The 20610-nt window shown below is 59.7% G+C and overlaps 1 protein-coding gene across 1 annotated transcript; it reads right to left on the bottom strand.

Annotated features, from left to right (window-relative positions):
• Positions 1–1342: 1342 nt before the first annotated feature.
• MTCL2 (microtubule crosslinking factor 2) lies at positions 1343–20359 on the bottom strand (the record flags this gene model as incomplete). Its single annotated transcript, XM_079543545.1, has 15 exons — positions 19356–20359; positions 13520–13744; positions 12514–12672; positions 10318–10380; positions 7253–8464; positions 6157–6276; positions 5852–5977; positions 5320–5550; positions 5125–5232; positions 4807–4974; positions 3876–4127; positions 3723–3794; positions 3274–3344; positions 1582–3031; positions 1343–1492 (listed from the first exon to the last, which is right to left on the bottom strand). Exons 1-15 carry the CDS (start codon positions 20340–20342, stop codon positions 1343–1345), a joined length of 5394 nt encoding a protein of 1797 aa, XP_079399671.1. The 5' UTR covers positions 20343–20359.
• Between the last annotated feature and the right edge of the window lie 251 nt (positions 20360–20610).

Genomic DNA, 20610 nt, shown 5'->3' on the forward strand with positions numbered 1-20610 from the left:
CAACGCCCACAGGCTCTGGAGCAGCGCAGAGAGCCCCAAGGGGAACGCACAGAGCCCCCAGAGCACCGTTCACAGCCCCTGAGCAATGCAGAGGCCTCTGGAGCTGTGTACAGAACCCCCAAAATAGTGTACGCAGCCCCTAAAGCAATGCACAGACCCCCAGGGCATTGCATACGGGCCCCGGAGCCATGTGCAGAGCCCTTGGGACCATGCACAGAGCCCCTGGAGCAATGTACAGAGCCTCAGAACAATGCACAGAGCCCTTGGGGCCATGCACAGAGCCCTTGGGGCAAATGTACGCAGGCTTAGAACAATGCACAGAGGCTCTGGAGCAATGCCCAGAGCCCCCCAAGCAATGCCCGCAGCTCTAGCAGACACAGGACCTGCAGGCAGTTCCATCTGTGCAAATCACTGCCCAGCCCCTGGCACGCAGCTCAAAAATAGGTCAAGCAGCCACCTCAGAAACTGCCCTTCTCACCCAGCACAAACAGTGCCGGGATGCTGTTCTCCTCCCTCCCTGGATAAGGCTTTTCCCCATGGTGATGACCCAACCTCCGGGCGGTGGAGGCTGCGAGCCACAATGCAGCCTCCCAGCCCACAATCTCTTAATCCAATTGGTACATCTCCAATTTAGCTCATTTCAGTACGTTTGGTTTTGTTTTGTTTTTTTTTTTTAAATGCACTTGGTTTTACATTGCAGGCTGTTCGGAACTGGGTAGAGCCAAAAGCGGATGGAGAAATTAAAAAAAGAGGGAGGGATATGTAAATTCAGCACTTGGAAGAACAAATAACTACAAGTGGCCTTGGGAAGGGAGGCGGGGGCTCAGCAGGGCTTAGGCTGCAGGGAGGGGGGTCCCACACACGTGCATTCAGCACCCGTCCCATGAGCCGGATGGGAACGCCTCCACGCACCGCCCAGCCCGGGGACCCCCCCCGCCTCCCTCCAGCACACGGCTGATGCAACCACCCTGCAAGCAGAGCTGGCAGGGATGCACCCAGCATTGGCCACGGGGCGGATCCATCCGTCAAATCCAACCCCTGTCGCGCTTCACCCCTCCCTGGACCAGCAGCATCACAGCCACCGCCTCGCATGGCAGCTGTCCCCTTCACGGGGCCACCGCAGGGACCCGGTGCTTCCCGTCGTGTCTGTGCCACGGCCACCCTGGCGGGATGCCCCACTACTGCCGGCAGCCTCCGCCGCCCTTCGCCATCTGCCTCTTAAGCATCCCCACGAGTGAGGGGATGGTTAGGAGACAGATGCATCCCCGAGAGGGGCCCCGTGGGCGTTCTTGGGGAAGGAGAGTGGGAAGCAGGCCAGGCTGCACGCCCCATCTCGCTGTCCTCACTCACTCAGCGGCCCGGGCTTCTCCTCTGCCCTGGGCATGTCTATGGGGTGCAGCCTGCACTTGGAGGGCGAGTGGCGGGCGGCGGAGCGGGATGGCCGGGCAAAGCAGGAGGTGAGGGACTGTGAGCTGCAGTCGCATGCCATGTCCTGCAAAGAAAGATTGAAGGGCAGTTAGAGAGGGTTGCAGTCATCCCCACCGCACTGCTTGGCACATAGGAGCCCCTCGACCTCATTACCTCGCTGGCCATGGCTGAGATGAAGTCAGGGTCCCGGGGGAATGCTTCTTTGCTCCCTTGGCCAAGGGACATCAGCTTGGGGTCCTCACAGCTGCTTTGCTTGAGGACTTTTTTGCTCAGGATGCGGGAGGTGTTCTCAGTGGGGTGATAGGAGGCCAGGCTGGGATGCTCGGTCTTCTTGGAGCCCTCCTCCCCACCACCAGCATCTTTCTTCTCTGGGGGGGCTGTGGGGCTCTGCGCCCGCCCACAAACATTCCTGAAGAACTCCTGCACCAGGCCGTACTTGGGGGCCTCAGCTTTGGCCCTGCCGCCCTCAGGGCAGCCCGGCTTCCAGATGGACTCGGTGCTGCCCGCATGCTCCACCACGCTGAAGAGGCTGGACAGGCCATCGTTGATGTTGCTGAGGACGGGGCTGTCACGAGTGGTGGTGGAGCGGGCCCAGGCGGAGCCGTTCTGCTTGCCCTGGTGCAGGTTCCAAAGGCTCCTGTCCTTGGAGGCATCCAGCTTGGAGGAAGATCTCCGCTGCAGCTTTGGCGAGCCGTACTTGGGTGAGCAGCAGGGCCGCTCGATCCTGGCGTGCACCTTGTCCAGGGAGGTGGAGATCTGCTTGCCGCGCACTGAGACGAGCGAGGAGCTGCGCGGGGACCAGCTCTTGCCATGCAGGCTGCCGCGCGGCAGGTCTGTCTGCAGGCCCACGCTCACTGTCTGTGTGGTCTGTGTCCCCACGTGGGCCAGCCCCACGGTCTGGCTCGAGGTGCTCTTCACTTTCCTCTCCAGGGAGCTGGAGCGGATGGCCTGTCGCACACAGTTGGTGATCTCCTTCATGTCGTCACTCATGTTACCGGAGATCTCCAGGTCGTGCAGCGAGGGAGGGAAGCGGGGCACTGGTGGCACACTGCTCTCCCCGGTGCTGCCATCGAGCAGCTCTCGCTGCTGCTTGGAGAAGTTGCACAGCCACTGGCTGTATGTGCTTTCTGTCCTGGCCGACTCCTCAGGCTCCTTGGGCTTGGCCATGGTGAACAAGAAGCCGGGCTCGATCATGATCTTCCCCTCCTTGTTGTGCACCACAGCTGCCTCCAGGCGCCGCACCACAGGAGGGCTGTAGTAGATGCGGATCCCTGTCTTGTCAGGTGCTGTGTAGCTCCTCTGCATCTGTTTCTGAGCTGGGTCATGGCCCGTGAGGCTGCTGGCCCGTGAGTAGTCCCAGGAGGAGATGCCCAGCTTCTCCTTGGCCAGGCTGTCGGAGGCGGGTTGCTCGATATTCACATAGGTACAGTTAGGGGGAGGAAGGCCGGTGCTATCCCGGATCCCGTTGGGCAGCAGCTGGGAGGCTGCAGATGACTTTTTGCCTCGGGAATGGTCACCCAGCCCAGGCACAGTCTTTCCAGGGAGGTAGGGAGAACAGTCGAGCAAGCTTTCAAACTCTGACATGGAGGAAACGGACTTGGTCCTGTGGGAGAAGAGAGGACAGGGTTCAGCATTCGCCCATCCAGGCAGAGGGACAGGCTGATGATGTGGGATGCTGGAGGCATCACCCCAGTGGGACCCTGCTGGGCACCCAGCCCTGCTCACTGCCTCCAGGAAGACAATCCTGGACCGCAGCGGTGTCCAGATGGAGCTGGAGGTCAGTCCAGCTGTGAGAGCCACTGATACCCTCCACATCCTGGGGATGATGGCCACCACCATGCTCACCTTTTTAAGTTGGTTCCCTTGGCATCTTCTTCAGAGATTGTCTCTTTGTCTGTGATTTTTTCATTCAGAGCCTAGGAGGACACAGAAGCATGCTCTGGTGGAGTCAGGCCAGGACCACGGCACACAGGTGTGTTGAGCAGGGACTGCACCCTGCTCCTTTCCAGCAGCACCTCCCCAACACAACCAGGTCCTGCACCTCACTCCCAAAGCTCCACAGGGCTCACCCTGCCCACAGCTATTCTCTTAACAACTTTCTGAAGCCCCTGGAGATTGGCACAGCAAGATGGCCATGCTCTCTGCTGTCTCCATCTACTTAATTCCCCCTTGCAACTGCTTGAGACTGCTGTTCAGGGAATGCTGTAGTGGGGTACACCCAACCTCCACCTAATTTTTAGCACAGACCCGAGCCAAACAGGAAGCCACAACACATGTAGCCCTCTCTCACCCACCTCTTTCCAGTTGCTGCCATGCTTCTCCATTTCGGAGTGTTTCAAAGCCCACGGGTTGGCTCCTTTCTGCAACTGGAGAACACATCCGTCACCCAACATGTGCACACCAAGCAGAGGCAGATGCTGGATGACACATGCATGGGGACACCGTACCTGGTTGAGTTTGTTCTGCAGATCCTTTGCTTGCTGCTCTGCCTGCTGCTGCTCTTCCTTGAAGCGGGCCAGCAGCTCCACTTTCTCCTGTTTCCAGTTCTTTTCGCTGATCTGCAGCTGCTTGGTCAGGTCCATGACAGCGCTGTAGGATTCAGCCAGGAGATGCTGATGCTCCTCGCGCTCCCTCTTCAGTGCCACCTTCCAGTCTGGTAACGTCCGCTCCGTGATGCCTTTGCCTGCTTTTGCCTCCAGCTGCAGGGACACAGTGTTGGCAGCCACGTGCCAGATGGTCACCCCATGGGATGGGGGCTGAATGTCCCCACCGAAATCCAGACAACCCTGAGAGGGTGACATCCCTGCGGGGCTGGCTGAGAGCACCCTAGGGATGCTGCTGGTGGTGGCCAGGATGGCGTCTGAAGGAGGGGTACTGCCACCACAGCTCTGCTCACTTCTGGGGAGGAGAGAGGGGAGCTGGGGACTAAAGATGGAGACTATAGAGAAACACAGCCCAAGAAACGCTGGCATCACTCTCATGAGCAGATGCACAGCCACAGGCTGCTGCCAGAACGGCATAAGGGAGCTGCAAACCGTCATCACCAGGAGCTCAGGGCAGACTGGGGCTGGGGGCTGATGGGACAGGAAAGGAGGGCTTTGGTGCTTTTGCAGCCTGGGGTAATGAGCACTGTGCATGACCAGAGCACGCTGAGTCCTGCTACCATCCTACCCACTCTGAACAAGCCCATCAGAGGAATAAAGTGCATCCTCTGCTACCACTGCAATTTTCATGCCAGCCCCGTTGCTATAGAAACTCGCCTGCTAGAGTGGCTGCTCATTGTGATTCCTGCCGTGCCATGCTTCCTCCCAGCAGCCAAGCTCTGGCTGACAGTCGGGCAGCCCCCAAGCCCCACGTCCCCCCACCCCAGGCTCCCACCTGGGCGATGTGGCACTTGAGCTCGGCGCGCTCCATCTCCCAGGCAGCCTTGGCCTTGGTAAACTGCTGCTGCAGCTCGCCTGCACCACGCCGCTCCTCCCGCAGCTCTGTGCACAGCTCCTTCAGGGTGACCTTCATGTCTGCCAGTGTCTTGATGCACTCGTTGGGCTGTCGGGGACCAGAGGTGAGCAAGGGGTGCCACTTCGGTGCCCCAGCTCTGCATGCTGCCACCCCCACATTACAGGTGTGAGATGCCAGGACCCCCCCTACTGCCAGCAGTGACACTCAGTGGGGAATGATCCTGCTCACTATTCTCACCGTGTTGGGAGTCCAGGCGTCCCCAGAGCAGGTCCTGTTGTCTGCCTGCTGCTGTGGTGTGAGCTCCTCCTCTTCCAGCAGCATGTACAGCTCCTTCATGCTGTTCACCTGCAGGAGATGTTGTGGGCAGGTTGCTGAGGACTCCGGCCAGGGACTGGGGACAGCTGAGTGTCCTATTTCCCCTGCCCACAGTACCTCCAGGAAGTCATCGCCCTCGCTGTGCACTATCTTGCCTTGGCGCCAGCACTTGAGGAACCACTTGAGCTTCATGAAGAGCAGAAGGAAGCTTTGCCTGAACTGCTGTGATTCCTGCACCAGCAGGTTCTTCTCCTGGCTCCAGAACTTTTGCTCCAGCCGCCTCTGCAGGTTGAGGCTCTGCAGTTCAAACTCACGCCGCAGCAGGGCTTTCTGGTGGTCCTCTTTCAGCTGTGGAGTGATGTGCTGAGCCATCAGCATCCATACAGGCTGCTGTGCCTCCTCCCAGCACCAGACCCCAAATTTCATGACTGACTCTGCCCCGGGGGAGCTACAGCATCCTTGGGACAGTGGGGTCATAAAAGCAACAGGGGGAAGTCCTGCATGGCTCTACACCCACGTGCAAAGATGGGCAGGCTCAGCCCCCACGTTTCTTGAGGACTGTTTTAGTGTCCTCAAGCAGATCCCCAGCCTGGGGATGGCCCAGCTGTGCTCACGGGGATCCTATCTCCCAGGGCCAGCACCTGCTCACCTGGCAGATCTTCTGTGAGAAGTTGTCCACCTCGTCCTTCCGCAACTGCCTCTCCTGCGAGAGCTGCTCCTGCAGCCCCCGCAGGCTCTCATTGGCCTCCGACAGCACCAGCTGCAGCTCCTTCATCTGCAAGGGTACGGAGAGGGTGGTGGGTGCCCACCGGGCAGGGCTCAGCATCTCTACATAGCTCCTGACCCCGCATCACTCCCACTGGGGCACCGAGCTCCTCCTGGGGCATCTCCAACCCTCCAGCCCCACTGAGGGGACACAGCTCCTGGTCCGCTCTGGGACAGGTGGCTTCGTACCTCGGTGGCATAGGAGTCGTTCTCGTCAGGTCGGCAGGTTTTGTAGCTCCGGGAATGTGCGGGGTCCGTGTCCTTGGTGTGGGTGATGCGGTAAGGGTCGGCATCCCTAAAATCAGGCTGCTGCATGCGTGGGCAAGTTAATGAGAACAAACCAAAAGAGCGGGAAGAAAAGAAAGCCAGAAAACAAAACAATGGGTTTCCGAAACAGTAAAGAACTACAAGACAACAAAAAGGATGATGAGGAGAAGGAACTTCATCACCATGGCGGGAGACAATGCGGAAACCAAAAGGAAACACAGGATGAGACACGTGGCCTGGATTGTTTGGGAAAAGGAAGGGAAAAAAAGAGAGAAAGAGGGAAAAAATGTGCAAACACCAGTTACGGTGCCATGCAGTGACTAGGGGGGACCGGGACCTGGGGCTGGTGGGACTGCAGTCCAGCAGCATGCAGAAAAATAGGACTCTGAACAAGTGAGTGTGCTCCAGAAAAGGGCTTGTGCCCGTGATAGGACCTATGTCCCCAGTCACGTCCCCATCCCTGGCTGTCCTGGCGAGGAGGGCACGGGATGCTCGCTGTGGATATGCTCCCCATCAGACCCAAATTTGCCTGGCCATCTCTGCTTTGTATATTACCCTGCCTGGGAATTATCTCAGTGCATGCCATGAGGCTTTTCCCAAGCTGGCTGCCTGCAATTCAGGGGGCTTTCGGGATGCTGCCCATCCCAACAAGCACAGAGCATCAGTGGAGGGGACACTTGACTCTGCAGGGAGCCTGTTGGCAGTGGAGGGGAGCAGCTGGGCCACCAGCTCTGCCCGGGCAACTGCACTGGGGTGGGACAGCACTGCAGCCACGCAGACTCCTGCCACCACCTCCTGCTGCACACACTCTGTTGGAGCAGAGTCCTATCTTGTCCCAGGTGCCACGGCATGCAGCGAGGTGAGCATTAGTTTGGGGATTGCTCTGGAGAGGCACGAGGAGGGGTATGTTACGGGTCGGGGTTTGTTCTGTTAAAGCAGGAAGAAAAAGGCAAAAAAGTGGCAAATAAAGCAACGAGTGCTGCGGGGCGGCCATGGGGCGTGGGAAGGAGCCCCGTACCTGCAAGTCAGAGCCATGCTCCTTCTGCAGCCCCTCTTTGGTGGCCTCGTGGCTGCTGGAGAAGGGGAAGGAGCCGGAGTGCTCCTTGAGGCCGCTGGAGAGGAGGTCCACCTTCCGCATGAAGCAGCCCAGATCCTGCTGCAGCACACCCAGCCTCATGAGGAGCACATTCATCAGCTTGGCATCGCTGGGGCTCTCGCTGCTGTTGTCCAGGGCCTCAGCCAGCAGCCCCCCCACGCACTCGTTGTCCAGGCACACCTTCAAGCTGGAGGTGAAGCCATTGGCATCCGAAATCAAGATGTCGATGGCTTTGCTGACAAGCGCTGCTTGGTCCCGGATGCCCAGCAGGGTCTCCAAGTCCTTGGCCTTGAGCAGCTTGGTGTTGGAACTGCCGTCCAGCACCCGGTCCTGCACCTCAGCCTCACTGCCACGCTCATCCCTCCAGCCAGCAGTGGGCACGCACTGCGCTGAGTCGCCGGCCTCGGCGTCGGTCTCCAGCATGGGCCGGGTGGTCTGGCAGGAGGCCAGGTCACAGCGCTGCAGGTTGGAGAGGAGAACCCGGTTCTCGTACTGCAGCTTCTTCACCTTGCCGCTCAGCTCACTGATCTGCACCTTAGCCGTGGCCAGCTCTTCCTGCGAGGGCTCGCTGACCACTGAGCAGCTGTCCTCTGACAGCGTCACATCCAGCTCGTGGTCCGACTTGTATTTGTTGAGCTCGTTCAGCAGGAGCTTGTTCTGGTCCTCCAGCTCCAGCAGTGAGCGGCGCAGCAGGTCGGCCTCCTCCTCCACAAACTGCAGGTGCCGTCGCAGCTCTGCCACCGTGTCCCCCGCGTCCCCGCAGGCCGAGGTGCAGGCCAGGAACCGCAGATCCTGCCCTGGTAGTTCCCTGTCCCCCTGGCCCTTCATGTCGTCCATCTCAGCCCGCAGGCCGCGGTTCTCCACCTCCAGCTCCACAATTCTGCGGCTGAGGATGTTGGCTTCTTCTTCCACCAGCTTGAGGTGGACCTTGAGCTCAGCCTCACGTGAGTGGGGTGAGTCGGCAAGCTCCTCCACGGACAGGGAGCTGTCGAGGTCCCCATAGAGGGACCTGTACTTCAGAAGCTCCTCCTTCATGCCATCGTTCTCCTTGGCCAGCTTGGTCAGCTTCTTGCACATCAGGGCCGACTCCTCCTTAGCAAAGTGCAGCTGGCACTTCAGGTCCGCGCTGTCCTCCTGGGGACAGGGAGGGGACAGGTGTTAGGGTCACAGGCCGAGAGATGGTGGCTCTGAGGGACATAGAGCACAGACACCGAGCTGGGGATGCTGGCCCTGACACCACCCAAGATGGGGAGGAAAGCTGTCAGATGCCACGGGAGAAAATCCCAGCCAACAGGCTCCCTTTCCCTCTGCTTTGTGGTGGCAGAGCAGCCACCTTACTGGGACACAGTGACAGCCGCAGCCTCGAGGACAGAAGCAGCTAAAATGCGTTTGTTTTTTTCTCAAGGGCTGGAAGCCTCCCATGGTCCCACCCCTCGTCCAGCCCCTTTCCTCTCAGCCACCCGTCCCCACCACCACTCTCATAGCCCCAGCCAAGCCCCTGGCCCTGCCCAGGCTCCTTTGCTCTGAGAGACCATTTCTCAGCCACGGAAAGGTCTCTGGACAGAGGACCAGGATTTCCTGACTCCCAGCTCGTGACTTCCTGTCCAGTGTGGTCACTCCGGCGCAGTGACCGCCTAGGAGGGACCCACCAGCATCACCCACCAAGTGGAACCCACCTCCAGCTCCCATGGCCCCCAGCACCCCAATGCCTCCCCAGCATGGCAGAGGTGCCCACAGAGCTCCAGGAGCCACGGAACATTGTGGTGCCTCCATCCCAGCAGGACTGCCACAGGTCTGGGGTGCTGCTTAATTCCCCAAAATAGCCACAGGGACAAGCGGGGGGGGGGCAGCGTCATGAGGCCGCTATCCCAGCCAGGCAGACATGACCTCAGTTCCTGTTTTTCCAGGAAAAAAAAGCTGCAGCCGGGCACTTCCCCCCAGCCAGAGCAACCAGCAGCACCTCAACTGCTCCTTGTGTTGGGGACAGAGGGGACAGAGCTCATTTTAAGTTTGTCTTGCCCCAACAACTCCATTTTCTCCTACTGCCCAGCACTGTCAGGCAGGAAAGGAGCCCAAGAAGCTACCAATGAGTCACAGATGGCTTTGCCTGGGGGCACCCAGTCATGCTGCACAGGAAGCACACGGGGACTGGGGGACGCTGCCAGCCCACTGGCACCCAAGGAAGCTGAGGCTGGCTTTGAACCTCCAGCACTGAGCCACAGTTGTGTCCCTCTTCTGGTGCTGCCCTCTGCCTCATGTCCCTAAATCGAGGGCTCTGAGAGAATGACAGCACGGGAAGCAGGAAAGCTGGGGTTGTTTTCCTGCATTTTGTCCCCATGTGGAGTGGGATGTGACAGCAGTGGCACAGTGACCCCAAAAATCCTGGGGTCACCATGATGAGATGCTTACAGCTTTATGGGGCTCCCTCCCTGCCCAGGCTTTAGGGGAGCAGTTCTACTCCCCAGAATAGATCCTGTGGCTGCCTGCCTTTGGAAGAGGACTTTTTGGGTGTTAAAACACTTGCATATCTATCACCACAATGACAACTCTGCCCCTCTGAGCCCTGGTAACAGCATTAACGTCTCACAGCAGCTCAGTGCAACCGCAACTGACAGATAAAATCCCCCAGCTGCCAGCACAGCCCCTCCCCACACCCGCCCAGCAGGCTGCACAGGGCAGGGATGGTGACAGTGGCCTCAAGCTGCTGCCATGGGACCCCAGGCCCCTCAGGATCACTTGGCCACTGGCACAGGCAACAATGACACATGGAAGGGGCTAAAGGCACCACCTGCCACTGGTACTCCATTGATAAAGGAGACAAGGGACCCCTGAGGACAATGAGGAAAGCTCAGCGCATCAATTCCTGCCTTGAGCAGGGGCTGGGGAAGCTCTCAGATGAGCTCTGAGAGGAGGAGATGGCTCTGCCTTGCTCAGGATTTCCTTCTGTGCTGGATGCAGTGGCCATCAACTGGCACCACAGCCCGTACCTGCACCGATGGCTTCTTCTCAGTCTTCCCAATGGAGCGAGACCCCCTTTTCTTCAGGGAATTCTGCAGAGAGAAGAGCAAGATGTCACCCACAGCCAAAGTGTGGCACCCTGCTGCAGACGGACAGAGCAACCAGGACTTCCAGCCTGGGGACACCACAGCCAGGGCACTGCTGACTACTCCAGTAGCTTGGGAAGGGGCCAGAGCACTGGTGGGATGAGCCCCTGGTGCTGGGGGATCCAGGGTGCCTGACATCATGTCATGGGATTTGGCCAGAGATGTCCCTTGCGGGCACGAGGGCAAGTGGAGAGGCTGAGTCATGGGCCGGATGGAGTGGGGAATCCCAGGCTGGGATGGCTTCGGGGCATCCTGGCTTAGAAGCAGGAGCTGGAGCTCCTCCATGTCTCTCCCTGCCCACACGCAGCAGCAGGCACATCCCAGCTGCCTTTCTCCCATCCAACCAGGGATGCGACTGCAAATGGGGACCTGGGATCAGCCATGAGCTGTCACACACTGCTAGAGACAGTGGCATGTGGGCAGAATGGGACACCAAGATTCCCAAGCCTAAATCCCCCAGCAATTATCCTCCTGCCGCTCTGACCACCCCAGCACAAAAAGTGCTTGGCAGTGACTCCTAGTTCATCAATGGAGCAATGCTGGCCCTTTCTCCAGGGTCCCTGGGCACACAGGCTAACAATGACAGATGACACATGGGGAGCCCCATACAGGAAAAAAGAAGAAAACAAGTTGACCTGTTCCCAGTCATTGCACTGCCCTGCTGTGCCCTGGTGGGTGATGCAATGAGGCTCACAAGGCTGGGGCTGCCCCAGGCACGTTCCCATGCTGGCGCTGAGGCCCCAGCAGCCAAAGAAAGCAGCTGTGAAATGTAAGCTGCTGCCTGTGCCAAGGTGCAGGGCTCCAGCTTTCCTATTAAGGCTAAGACCAGTGCTGGAGCTGCTCGAACCCCACCCGGGGGCTGTGCCACGTCGGCATTGCTCGCCCCGGCTGTGCTAGGGACAGGCATGCCCTTACCCCACAGCATAGTGCTTAGGGGACACTGCGGTCCCAGCGCCCAGGATAGAGCTGGGGGGTGGTGGTTCAGCCCAGGGGATGCACTGCCCATCCCACAGCAGCCCAGCCACGGGAAAACCTCTTGCAAGTGAGAAATAAGCGGCCCCTAGGGGCAAGCCCAGCCCTGCCCAGCCTGCTGCTGTTCGCATGCTGCTAACAAGCTCTGCCACTGCTTCACATCCTACAGCAGTAGGGAGGAGGCGGCTGAGACTCACCCTGTTAACTCGCTTTCCTAATTAGCGTTCTGGAATAAGTGAGTAACCCCAGCGCCTGGGGAAATGCCCTTTTCAAGAGCGGATGCAAACCCATGGTGCCTGCTGCAGAGCCCAGCAGGAACTGCAGAAACACAACGCTCTGTCCCCGCAGGGCTCATCTATGGTCACAGCCAGGTTTGTGCCCATTAGCATCCCACCAGCACAGACCTGCCGGCCTCAGGGAACTCAAAACAACCTCAAGCACACAGAAGCCTGTCCTGTGCCAGCCAGCAGCAACCCACTGAGGCTGCAGAAGGGGCACCTCCCATTCTATTCTCACAACCCACTTTCCCCACCCCCGTTCCTACACAGGCAGGGAGAGCAGCTGGGCTGGGCGATGGCACCACATCCTCTCTGGCACACTGCCTGCAGCTCCTCGGGGACCCATCGCATCCCGGGCAGTAGGGAAGTGGGTTATGAGTGCTGTGATGGATTACATGCCTGTGCTGTCACTACGATGCCTTTCCTGTCACCAAGAAAGGATGCCCCCTCACTGCATGGGAACCAGCAGCATTCCTGGCCAGGAGCTTGTCCCAGACTAACGGCCCTGGAGTCCTGCATAAGTGCGCATGTGGATTTCCAGGACACACACAAAGGAATCCCGTGTGCCAGCCATGCCCCACAGGACAAGCCTGAGCAGCGTGAAGCTGTCCCCACTGCCAAGCAGTCAGGGCACAGCCAGCCCTGGGCGTGGTGCTGCCCGCACACCCCAACATCACTCCACACAGAGCAGCACCGCTCGGGTTTCATGAGCATCTGCAGCACGGTTTGGGTTTCAGCGATATGAATGCTCACGGCACCAGGCCAGGACACCTGCTAGGGGCTGAGCCTTGGGGTCACCCCCTCCACGTGCCCCCTGTGTTCCCCTCACCTCTCTGAGCTTGTCCATCTCATTCTGTACCACCTGCTTGGCCAGCTCCGTCTCAATCAGTCTCTGGCGCAGGTCCTCGTTCTCCTCTTCCAGCCTGATCCTTTTCTTCTCCACTACCTCCAGCTCGTTGTGGAGCCGCACGGAGACATCCTTGGCCACCTGGGGACACAGAGTGGCTGTCACTGGGCTGGGTAGAGCATGCTGGGACCTCAGCACAAGGGCAAGACCTCATGGGCACCTACCAGACCCAGACAATATCCATGGAGATCGCCACAGGACCCTTTGGAGCAGACACTACGCCAGGTAATATCCTGTCCCCTGGCCACGTGTGTCTCCTTTATTACCACCATTACACCTCCCCCTACCTCTACTGGTCAAACCCTGCTTTCCCCAAGCACAATGCGGTGCTGTGGGATAGATGCCTGTCAGCTTTTTGTGCTCCACTGTGCTGGAAAGCAGCTGCTGCATGGCTGGGAGGGGAGAGGAGCAGCCCCTTGCGAAAGGAAAGGCGAGCTGCTGCATCGGGTTACGGAAAAATCGCACAAGAGCCCCCAGAGCTGAGCGAGTCCCTGCTGCAGCCCCTGTGGGGGGCATTGCTCAGGGTCAGCACAGTGCTTGGTTTCAGGCTCCTCTGTCACCTCTCTCCAAAATCTGAGCTGCTGATTGAGCTGCTCCCCAGCAGTGGAGACATCCCCTGCTGTCACCACTCCTTCTGGCAGCAGCACAAGTGATCAGCAAACACAACTCAGCTCATCACTGGCTGGGGCAAGAGATACAAGGCCACCTCGCAGCCAACACGTCACCCCTGTTCCAGCCTGGGACCTCGCAAAGTTCCCATAGTGGCCAAGAGGAGAAGCAGCTCCCAGGTCCCCAGCTACAGTGGAAAGCAACTCACAGTTGCTACAGTGTCCCAGCAACTCACTTCCTATCTCACCCCAAGATGCTTTGGGACAGATCCCACCCCACCCTCTGAGCACTGCCCCCGAGGGCAACCCCTGAGCATCACCTTGACGTCCTGCTCCAGGCTGTGGATGAGCTCGCCATCCACCTGGCCGGTCTGTGCCACACGCAGGCTGCGCCGTTCGGCCTTGCGCAGGCGGTACTGCAGGATGCGGCACGTCTTGCTGGCTTGGTCCAGCTGCTGCCGCAGCTCCTGCAGCTGGTAGACGTCCTCCTCCATGTAGACGTCCCTCATTTCCAGCATCTCGGCGCGCAGCTCCTCAATCTCATCCTGCAGGGAGAGGCGTGTTGGAGAGGTCAGAGCCCACAGACTGCAGCAGTCCCACGTGCCCCTGGCGTGCACCCCACAGATGGCTGCTAACAACTGAGGGTTTCCTCCTTTGCTCTCATGGCACAGACATCATTACGCTGCTCTGCACATGGTGGGATGCCTATGGAGGTAGAGGATAACACTGGGCCACATGCACCCCATGCACACCAGATCAGGGGGAAACTGGTATCATGTGCAGCATGTCTACCTTCAGTACAGGGATAACAGCACTGAGGGAGCAGGCAGAAGCACCCAAAGTGGATCATAAAATAACAGAATTCCTGAGTTAGAAAGGGATCATCGAGTCCTACCCCTGGCTCCACACAGCACCACCCAAACCCAAACCCTATGGCTGAGAGTGCTGCCCTTGGCTCCCTGTGAGGAGCTGCAGCCGCCATGAGGCCTCCCCTCAGCCTGCTCTGCTCCGTGCCCAGCAAACACAGCGACCTCAGCCACCCCTCTCACACACTGAAGCCCTCACACCCTTCCCCAGCTCTGCAGCCCTCCTCTGGATGCTCTCTCACAGCTTTATGTCCTTCTTATGTTGTGGCACCCAGAGCACAGCAGGACAACCCCTTCCCTCGCCTGGCCAGCAGCACTGGGCCTGATGCACCCCATGGGACGGCTGGCCCTTCTGGCTGCTAGGGCACACTGTGACTCGTGGACAACTTGCCACAACCTCCAGGCCCCCTGTGGGATGAGGATGTGGATGTGAAATCCCACGTGAGCCCCACAGAGCAGTGTGCTGGGGGAAGGGGCATTCTGTAGGGTTCAGGCCAGTGAGCTGAACACCACGCGTGTCGGTGCCAGCACCTCCCATATAAATAAACCAAAATAAAAGAGGAAGATGGGGGAGGGAAAGGATTCGCCGTGGGAGCAGCCCAGGCAGCAGTTGCAGCGAGAGAAATGTAGGTCGCCTTGGAAAAGATGTGTCAGGAGGAAGGAGGCAGGCATGGAGCAGAGAGGCAACGCAGGGACACGAGAGTGGCTGCCAGCGCTGGGCCCTGCGGCTGCCCCGCTGTTTGCCACCAGGCAGCCACTGCCACGGAGGGGAGCACAGAGCTGGGCTGGCAGCGCACACAGCGCCTGGAGCTGCCCCGAATTTGGGCGGCAGCCACTCTGCCCAGCTCCAGCACAAAGCTCCAGCTGCATTTTCCCTTTCTACCCCCCCCTCCACTCCGAAAAACAAAGCCTGAGGGCGGCAGCTGCGAGGATCAGCCACAGTCGCTCACTGTTGGCTTTTGCAGTGAGATGGCAAATCGGGGACGTCACCGAGACAATCCCCGATTATCCCCGAGCTGCCGGCACCACGGCGGCCGCGTGGCTCTGTGTCAGGGTTCTGGAGTAAGCAAGAACCAGGAGGTGACCCTCGGATGGAGCAGGGTGCTCCGGGAACTGCCAAGACTGCCCCACTGAGGGCATCGCTACAGGCACATCCCATGGTTCTAAAACCCCCAGGCACAAAGCACAAGGATGAACAGCACCAGAAGACATTGCTGTGAAGGCTGTAATGCTCCCCAGGGTGACACCCCTACTGGAAACCCCACACTGACCTGGGGAAATGAAAAAAGCTCCGAAAGCCACGCTGGTCTGGGAGCTGCTGGGGTGGGTTTGGAATGAAGGTGAGAGCTTTCATGGAAAAAATACTTTGCACAATGCAGGTGGCTTGCGATGGGGCAGCAAAAAACAGCCAGCTGCAAATAGGGTGAGCAGATCCTGCGTGGCAATGTGAGCACTTGAAATAAAAATACCACCCTGATGCTTCACAAAGTGCCTGAGAAAGGTTGAAATCAGCCTGGGTCAGGTGGCTCAGGAAAGCTTCACCACCAAAGCTGTTCGAATGGTGGCCTGAACAGGACTGCGAGGCAGCTGAGGTGCTGCATGGGACACTCCCTGCAGGACACCCTGTGGCGCTAAGCCTCGGTAATGAGATTAGGATCGGAGAGCAGCAAGATGCCAGCAGGCCGGGGGCAGCTCAGGGCGGCTGCGCTGACACCCTCTGTGGGCAGAACAGCCCACCCTGACCACCCTGCAGCTGCACCTCTGTGGAAGTGCTGTGCATCTTTGCAAAATGCAACCAGAAAACGCAAACTGAGGCAAGGGTAGAACCAGAGCAGATGAAATGCTTGAGAAATAGCCAGGATTGAGGACTGGCACTGCAAAAGCACTGTATGTGGTGCTGAATACGGCATGCCATGGAGGTGAGGAGGATGCCAGGAGACATGATGGGGTGTGCAGAAGTCAATGCCTGGCTTGTATTTGCAGGAGTCAAACATTGCCCGTGGAGGAGCACAAGATAAACACCAACCCGTGAGCCTCAGAGCGACCGCATCTTTCCAGTGACAACCCCAAAAGGCAGCACAGTGCGAGCCCCATCTCCTACAAGCAGAAAGCAGAGCAGGATGCAAAGCTGGATGATGCAAATGACAGCACTGCTGGCTGCTGTGCTGCTGGCAGTGCCTGCCCCACCAGAGTTGGCAGCGTTTGGCTCTGGGGCGCAGCCAAGCAGCAAGCATTGAGCCCTGGGGACAGTCCTGCGCACACACTGAGCCCCAGCACAGGATGAACAGAGCAAGGAGGGATGTGGGCAGAGAGTTGCTATACATTCCCATCTCTGTGCAGAGTTGGAGCAGCAGGAGAGTCCACAGAGAGCCAGGACCAGCACCCTGCAGCTGCACTGATGTTACAGGACATGCACAGCAGCTCTCAATGAACTCTGAGCCCTCATTGGACAGAGAAGGGAATTATGCTATAATTCTCTAGGGAAAAAAATAGGGACCCCCCCCCAGCAAGAGGGTCCTGGCACACACCCCAGTCTACCACGTGATGCAAGGTTGGTAAGGGGCACCCTGTGTGACACCTCACAAGGGTTTCTTCAAGCTCTCCGAGGGCACAGCAGCCACCCTTCTCATTGTGCCTCACAGCAAGACAAATCCCAGAGCTTCCCAGCTTTGCACCTGCCCCCATAAATTACCCTGCACACAGCTGGGGGCTCACTGCTGGCTGGGCAGTGATGATGGGCCAGGCGCTGCCAAGCCCTTTGTGGGGCTGGGAATGATGAGGCCCTGGGGCTCATTCCAGCACTGCTGGTGTTTTGCTGAAAGACTCTGTCAAATTATTTTTTTCTCCTCTAAGCCTGGGGAAATCACTGCTGCAGGGAGCAGCAGGAGAGGCATGCTGAAATATATACGTGCATTGGGTTAGTGCAGCCAAGAAAGGAGCAGTACAAGCTGACAGCTTGTCCTGCCCAGGTGCAGCACTGCAGTGGCACCATGCACGGCCACGCTGACAGCACCCAGTCCATCCCAAAATCCCCAAAATGGGAATTTTATCCAGCTCTTCCCAAGGGATATTTCACCTGTAGCTGTTCCAGTTAGCACTAGGATGTGCCGCCTCTGACAGGTCAGACAGATTGGTGACAGAGGGGAGGGGACCCTCTGCAGCATCCCTGCATGTTGCATCACAGGCCAGCCTAATCATCTGGCTTAGGGTTGGCCTTTTTAAGCTCTGAAGTCCCAAATCCATGAGCATGCACACACTGACAGCTCCTCATATCCTGCTGCAGCCCATCCCCCTTTTCCGCTCCTTGCTGGTTACAGTCTGCTTGACAGCTTCTACTTTTTTGGGGAGCACCACAAGTGAGCATGGCTGCAGTTATTGGCCAGCACAAGCCAGGAGAAAAGAACTGATCCTGACCCACCAGCATGGAGGATGTGGGATGCTCAAAGCACTTTCAGGAAGACCTCACATCTCACTGATGCTTCCCCAGCTCCCCAGGATTGCAAGGGGAACATGGGGCACATGGGGGGGGGGAGGTCCAGAGGGCAGCACTGCCACACACAGTGGGAGTGGGGACACCAGTGTCCCTACAGACCTTCTGGACACCGCTCCATGCCAGAGCTGCTCCTTGCAGCAAAACACCCCGAGCCCTGCAGCTTGCCGTGACGATCACATGAAGATGGAGGAAGCAATTGCACAGCCAGCCGGCGCAGCAGCGTTTTCACACGCATTCTTGGAAACCGGAGGGGCCTCATCTGTATTTTTCCAGCTCCCCGTAAATCAAAGCCCTTAAGCTCTTGCTGCTAATTCTGGCAGGAGTTCGGACACCAGCTGCAAGCTGGGCTTAGCTAATGGACAAAGGGCTCGGCCAAGCATCTCCAGGGTGTTGCACCCAGTTCTCACCTCACCACAGCAACCCCCACATGTTCCCAAGCTCTGGCACTTTGAGGCAGACCTGGCGAGTTCCCATCTGCCACTCTGAAGGGATGCCACCAAACACAGCACCGACACTTGGCCCCTCTCAAGGTGCTGCTGCAGCCTGTACGGTGGCATCAATATCTTACCCAATCGGCACCCTGAGGAAGAGGGGAGGATGCAAAATGCCTGCAGCCCACCAGGTCACAGCATCTATCCCCTTTCTGTCCCCAAGACCCATGTCCCCATACTTGCCCTGGCATCACTGTGTGCCCATCAGCCAGCTGCAGGCCTGGAAAAAGGCCTCGGGGAGTCTGGGGCCCTTGTGGAGAGCAAGCACAGGGACTGGTGGAGGGAAATGAGCTGGAAAATCTCCCCCTGGGAACCTGCCAGCGTCAGGAGGCAGAGAGGACAGTGGCAGCATCCCACTCTGTGCTGTACCATGCCATGCCATGTGCTAGGCTGTGCTGAGTTTCTTCATGCTGAGCTGAGCTTGGCCCTTTCCAGGCCATCCCATGGCATGACAGGCTGTGCCAAGCCAAGCTGGGCTTAGTACTGGCTCTGCTGTCCAGCTGAGCCATGCCATGCCATGCTCAGTGATGCTGGGCTGAGTCGTGCTGGGTTGTACTGTGAGCCCTGTGCTTGCCTGTGCCGTATCTAGCCATGCTCAGGGATGCTGGACCATGCTGTACAGGGACACTGAGCCATGCCCAGAGCTGCTGAACTGCACCATGCCCAGGGATACTGTGCCTTTCCCAAGAATGCCCAGAGATTCTGAGCTACACTTTGCTCAAGGATGTTACGTGATGCTGCGCCCAGGCCATGCTGTGGCACCCATGAGATGCTGTATTGTGCCCAAAGATACCTAGAGATGCTGGGTCCTGCTAAGGGATGCCCAAGGATGCCCAGAGGTGCTAAGACACACTATGACTAGGGGATGCCATGGGATGCCCAAGGATGCTGTGCCCTGCCCAAGGATGCCCAGGTACTCTGTGCCCAGAAATGCCATGCCCAGGGAGCAAGTACAACGAGCACAGAAATGCTGCGTTACATGCAAGGACGCCCAGAGATGCTGAACTATGCTACGTACAAGGATGCTGTGGGATGCCCAGAGACGCTGTCCCCTACTCAGGGGTGACATGTCATGGGATGTGCCCAGGGATGATATGCCATGCCCAGCAACGCCACGTCCAGAGATACTGAGCTGTGCTCTGCCTGGGATGCCGTGTCCTGCCCAGGGATGCCATGCCATGCCCAGGGATGCTGCGCTCTGCCTAGGGCTGCCGCTTTGCGTTGCACCCAGGGATGCTGAGGGATGCTGTGCCCTGCCCAGGGATGCCCAGGGACGCCGCACCCGGTGATGCCGCACCGTGCCCACCTTGAGATAGTCGTTCTCGGAGCGCAGGTCCTCCAGCTCGCGGAGCAGCCCGTCGGTGCCGGCGTCCAGCAGCTCCTCGGTGAGATCGGAGAAGGCGAGCGAGGTGCTGAGCTGCAGGCGGCTGCTGGCCATGGAGGCGGCCGAGGGCTCCTCGGGCAGCGGCGAGGCCTCCCCGGCCGAGGGCGGCGGCGGCGGGGCGCTGCCCGGGGATTCGCTGTCGCTGCCGCTGAGCTCCAGCGACATGAGCTTCGCCTCCTCCGAGGCGCTGCAGTCCGACACCTCGGAGCTGCTGTCCGTCAGGCCGCACCCCTGCCCCGGTCCCGGTCCCGGTCCCGGCCCCGGTCCCGGTCGCAGCGCCCCGGCCGCCGGCTCCGCCCCGCGGCACCGCCCCTTCGCCCTCGCCGCTCCGCGGCCCGCCGCCCCCCCCCTGCCGCCGCCCCGGGCCGCCGCCGCCGCCGCCCGCTGCCGCTTCTCGGGGCGCGGTTCCTTGCCGCCTCCCGCCCGCCGCGGGTGCCCGGAGCCGCCGCCCGTCGACAGCCTCGAGGCCGCCGCCGAGTGCGCGGAGCCGCCGCGCCGGCTCCTGGCCAGCGACCAGCCCGGCACCTCCTTGGGCCGCGCCGGTGACGGCGCCCGCTGCAGCTTCTTCTTCTCCGGGAGCGGAGGCGGCGGCGGCGGCCCGGGCGAGCACGGCTCCGCCGAAGCGGCCTCCATGTCCCCGCTGCGCTGCGCTGCGCTCGGCCCCGGCTGCGGCTGCGGCTGCCGCCCGGCTCCGCCCGCCCCGCACTGCCGGGCGGGGACGCGCGCGGGCGGCGAACAAAAGGCGGCGGAGGGGGGAGCGGGGGGGGCTCGGCCGATGCTGGCGGCAACAGCGACCCCTCCGAGCGGCCGGGCGGCCTCGGCATCGCCGCGGGTGAACGTGCGGGAGCCCTGGGGAAGGTCCCCCTCGATGCCAGCGGTCCCTCCCGGGGCATCTTCAGCTGCACGCATCCTCGAGGCGTCCCCATAAGGTCCCCACCTCCCCCGCATCTCTGTGAGCGAGGTCCCAACAGGTATCCCCGTAAGGATGTGGGTCTCCCCTGGGTGAGAGCCCCCCCGGGGCATCGCGAGGGGTGGGGAGCAGGCTAAAAGGCCCATCAGAGTCCCCCCCAAGGCATCCTCGGGAGCGCAGGTCCCCTGGGAGCCCCTCTAAGTGCGAGTCCCCCGGGGCAGCCTTAGTAGTACTGGTCTCAGGGGTCCCAGCAGGGTATCAGGGTCT

The sequence above is a fragment of the Tetrao urogallus genome, assembly GCF_951394365.1.
Source record: "Tetrao urogallus genome assembly, chromosome: 16".
NCBI classification, from domain to species: Eukaryota; Metazoa; Chordata; class Aves; order Galliformes; family Phasianidae; genus Tetrao; species Tetrao urogallus.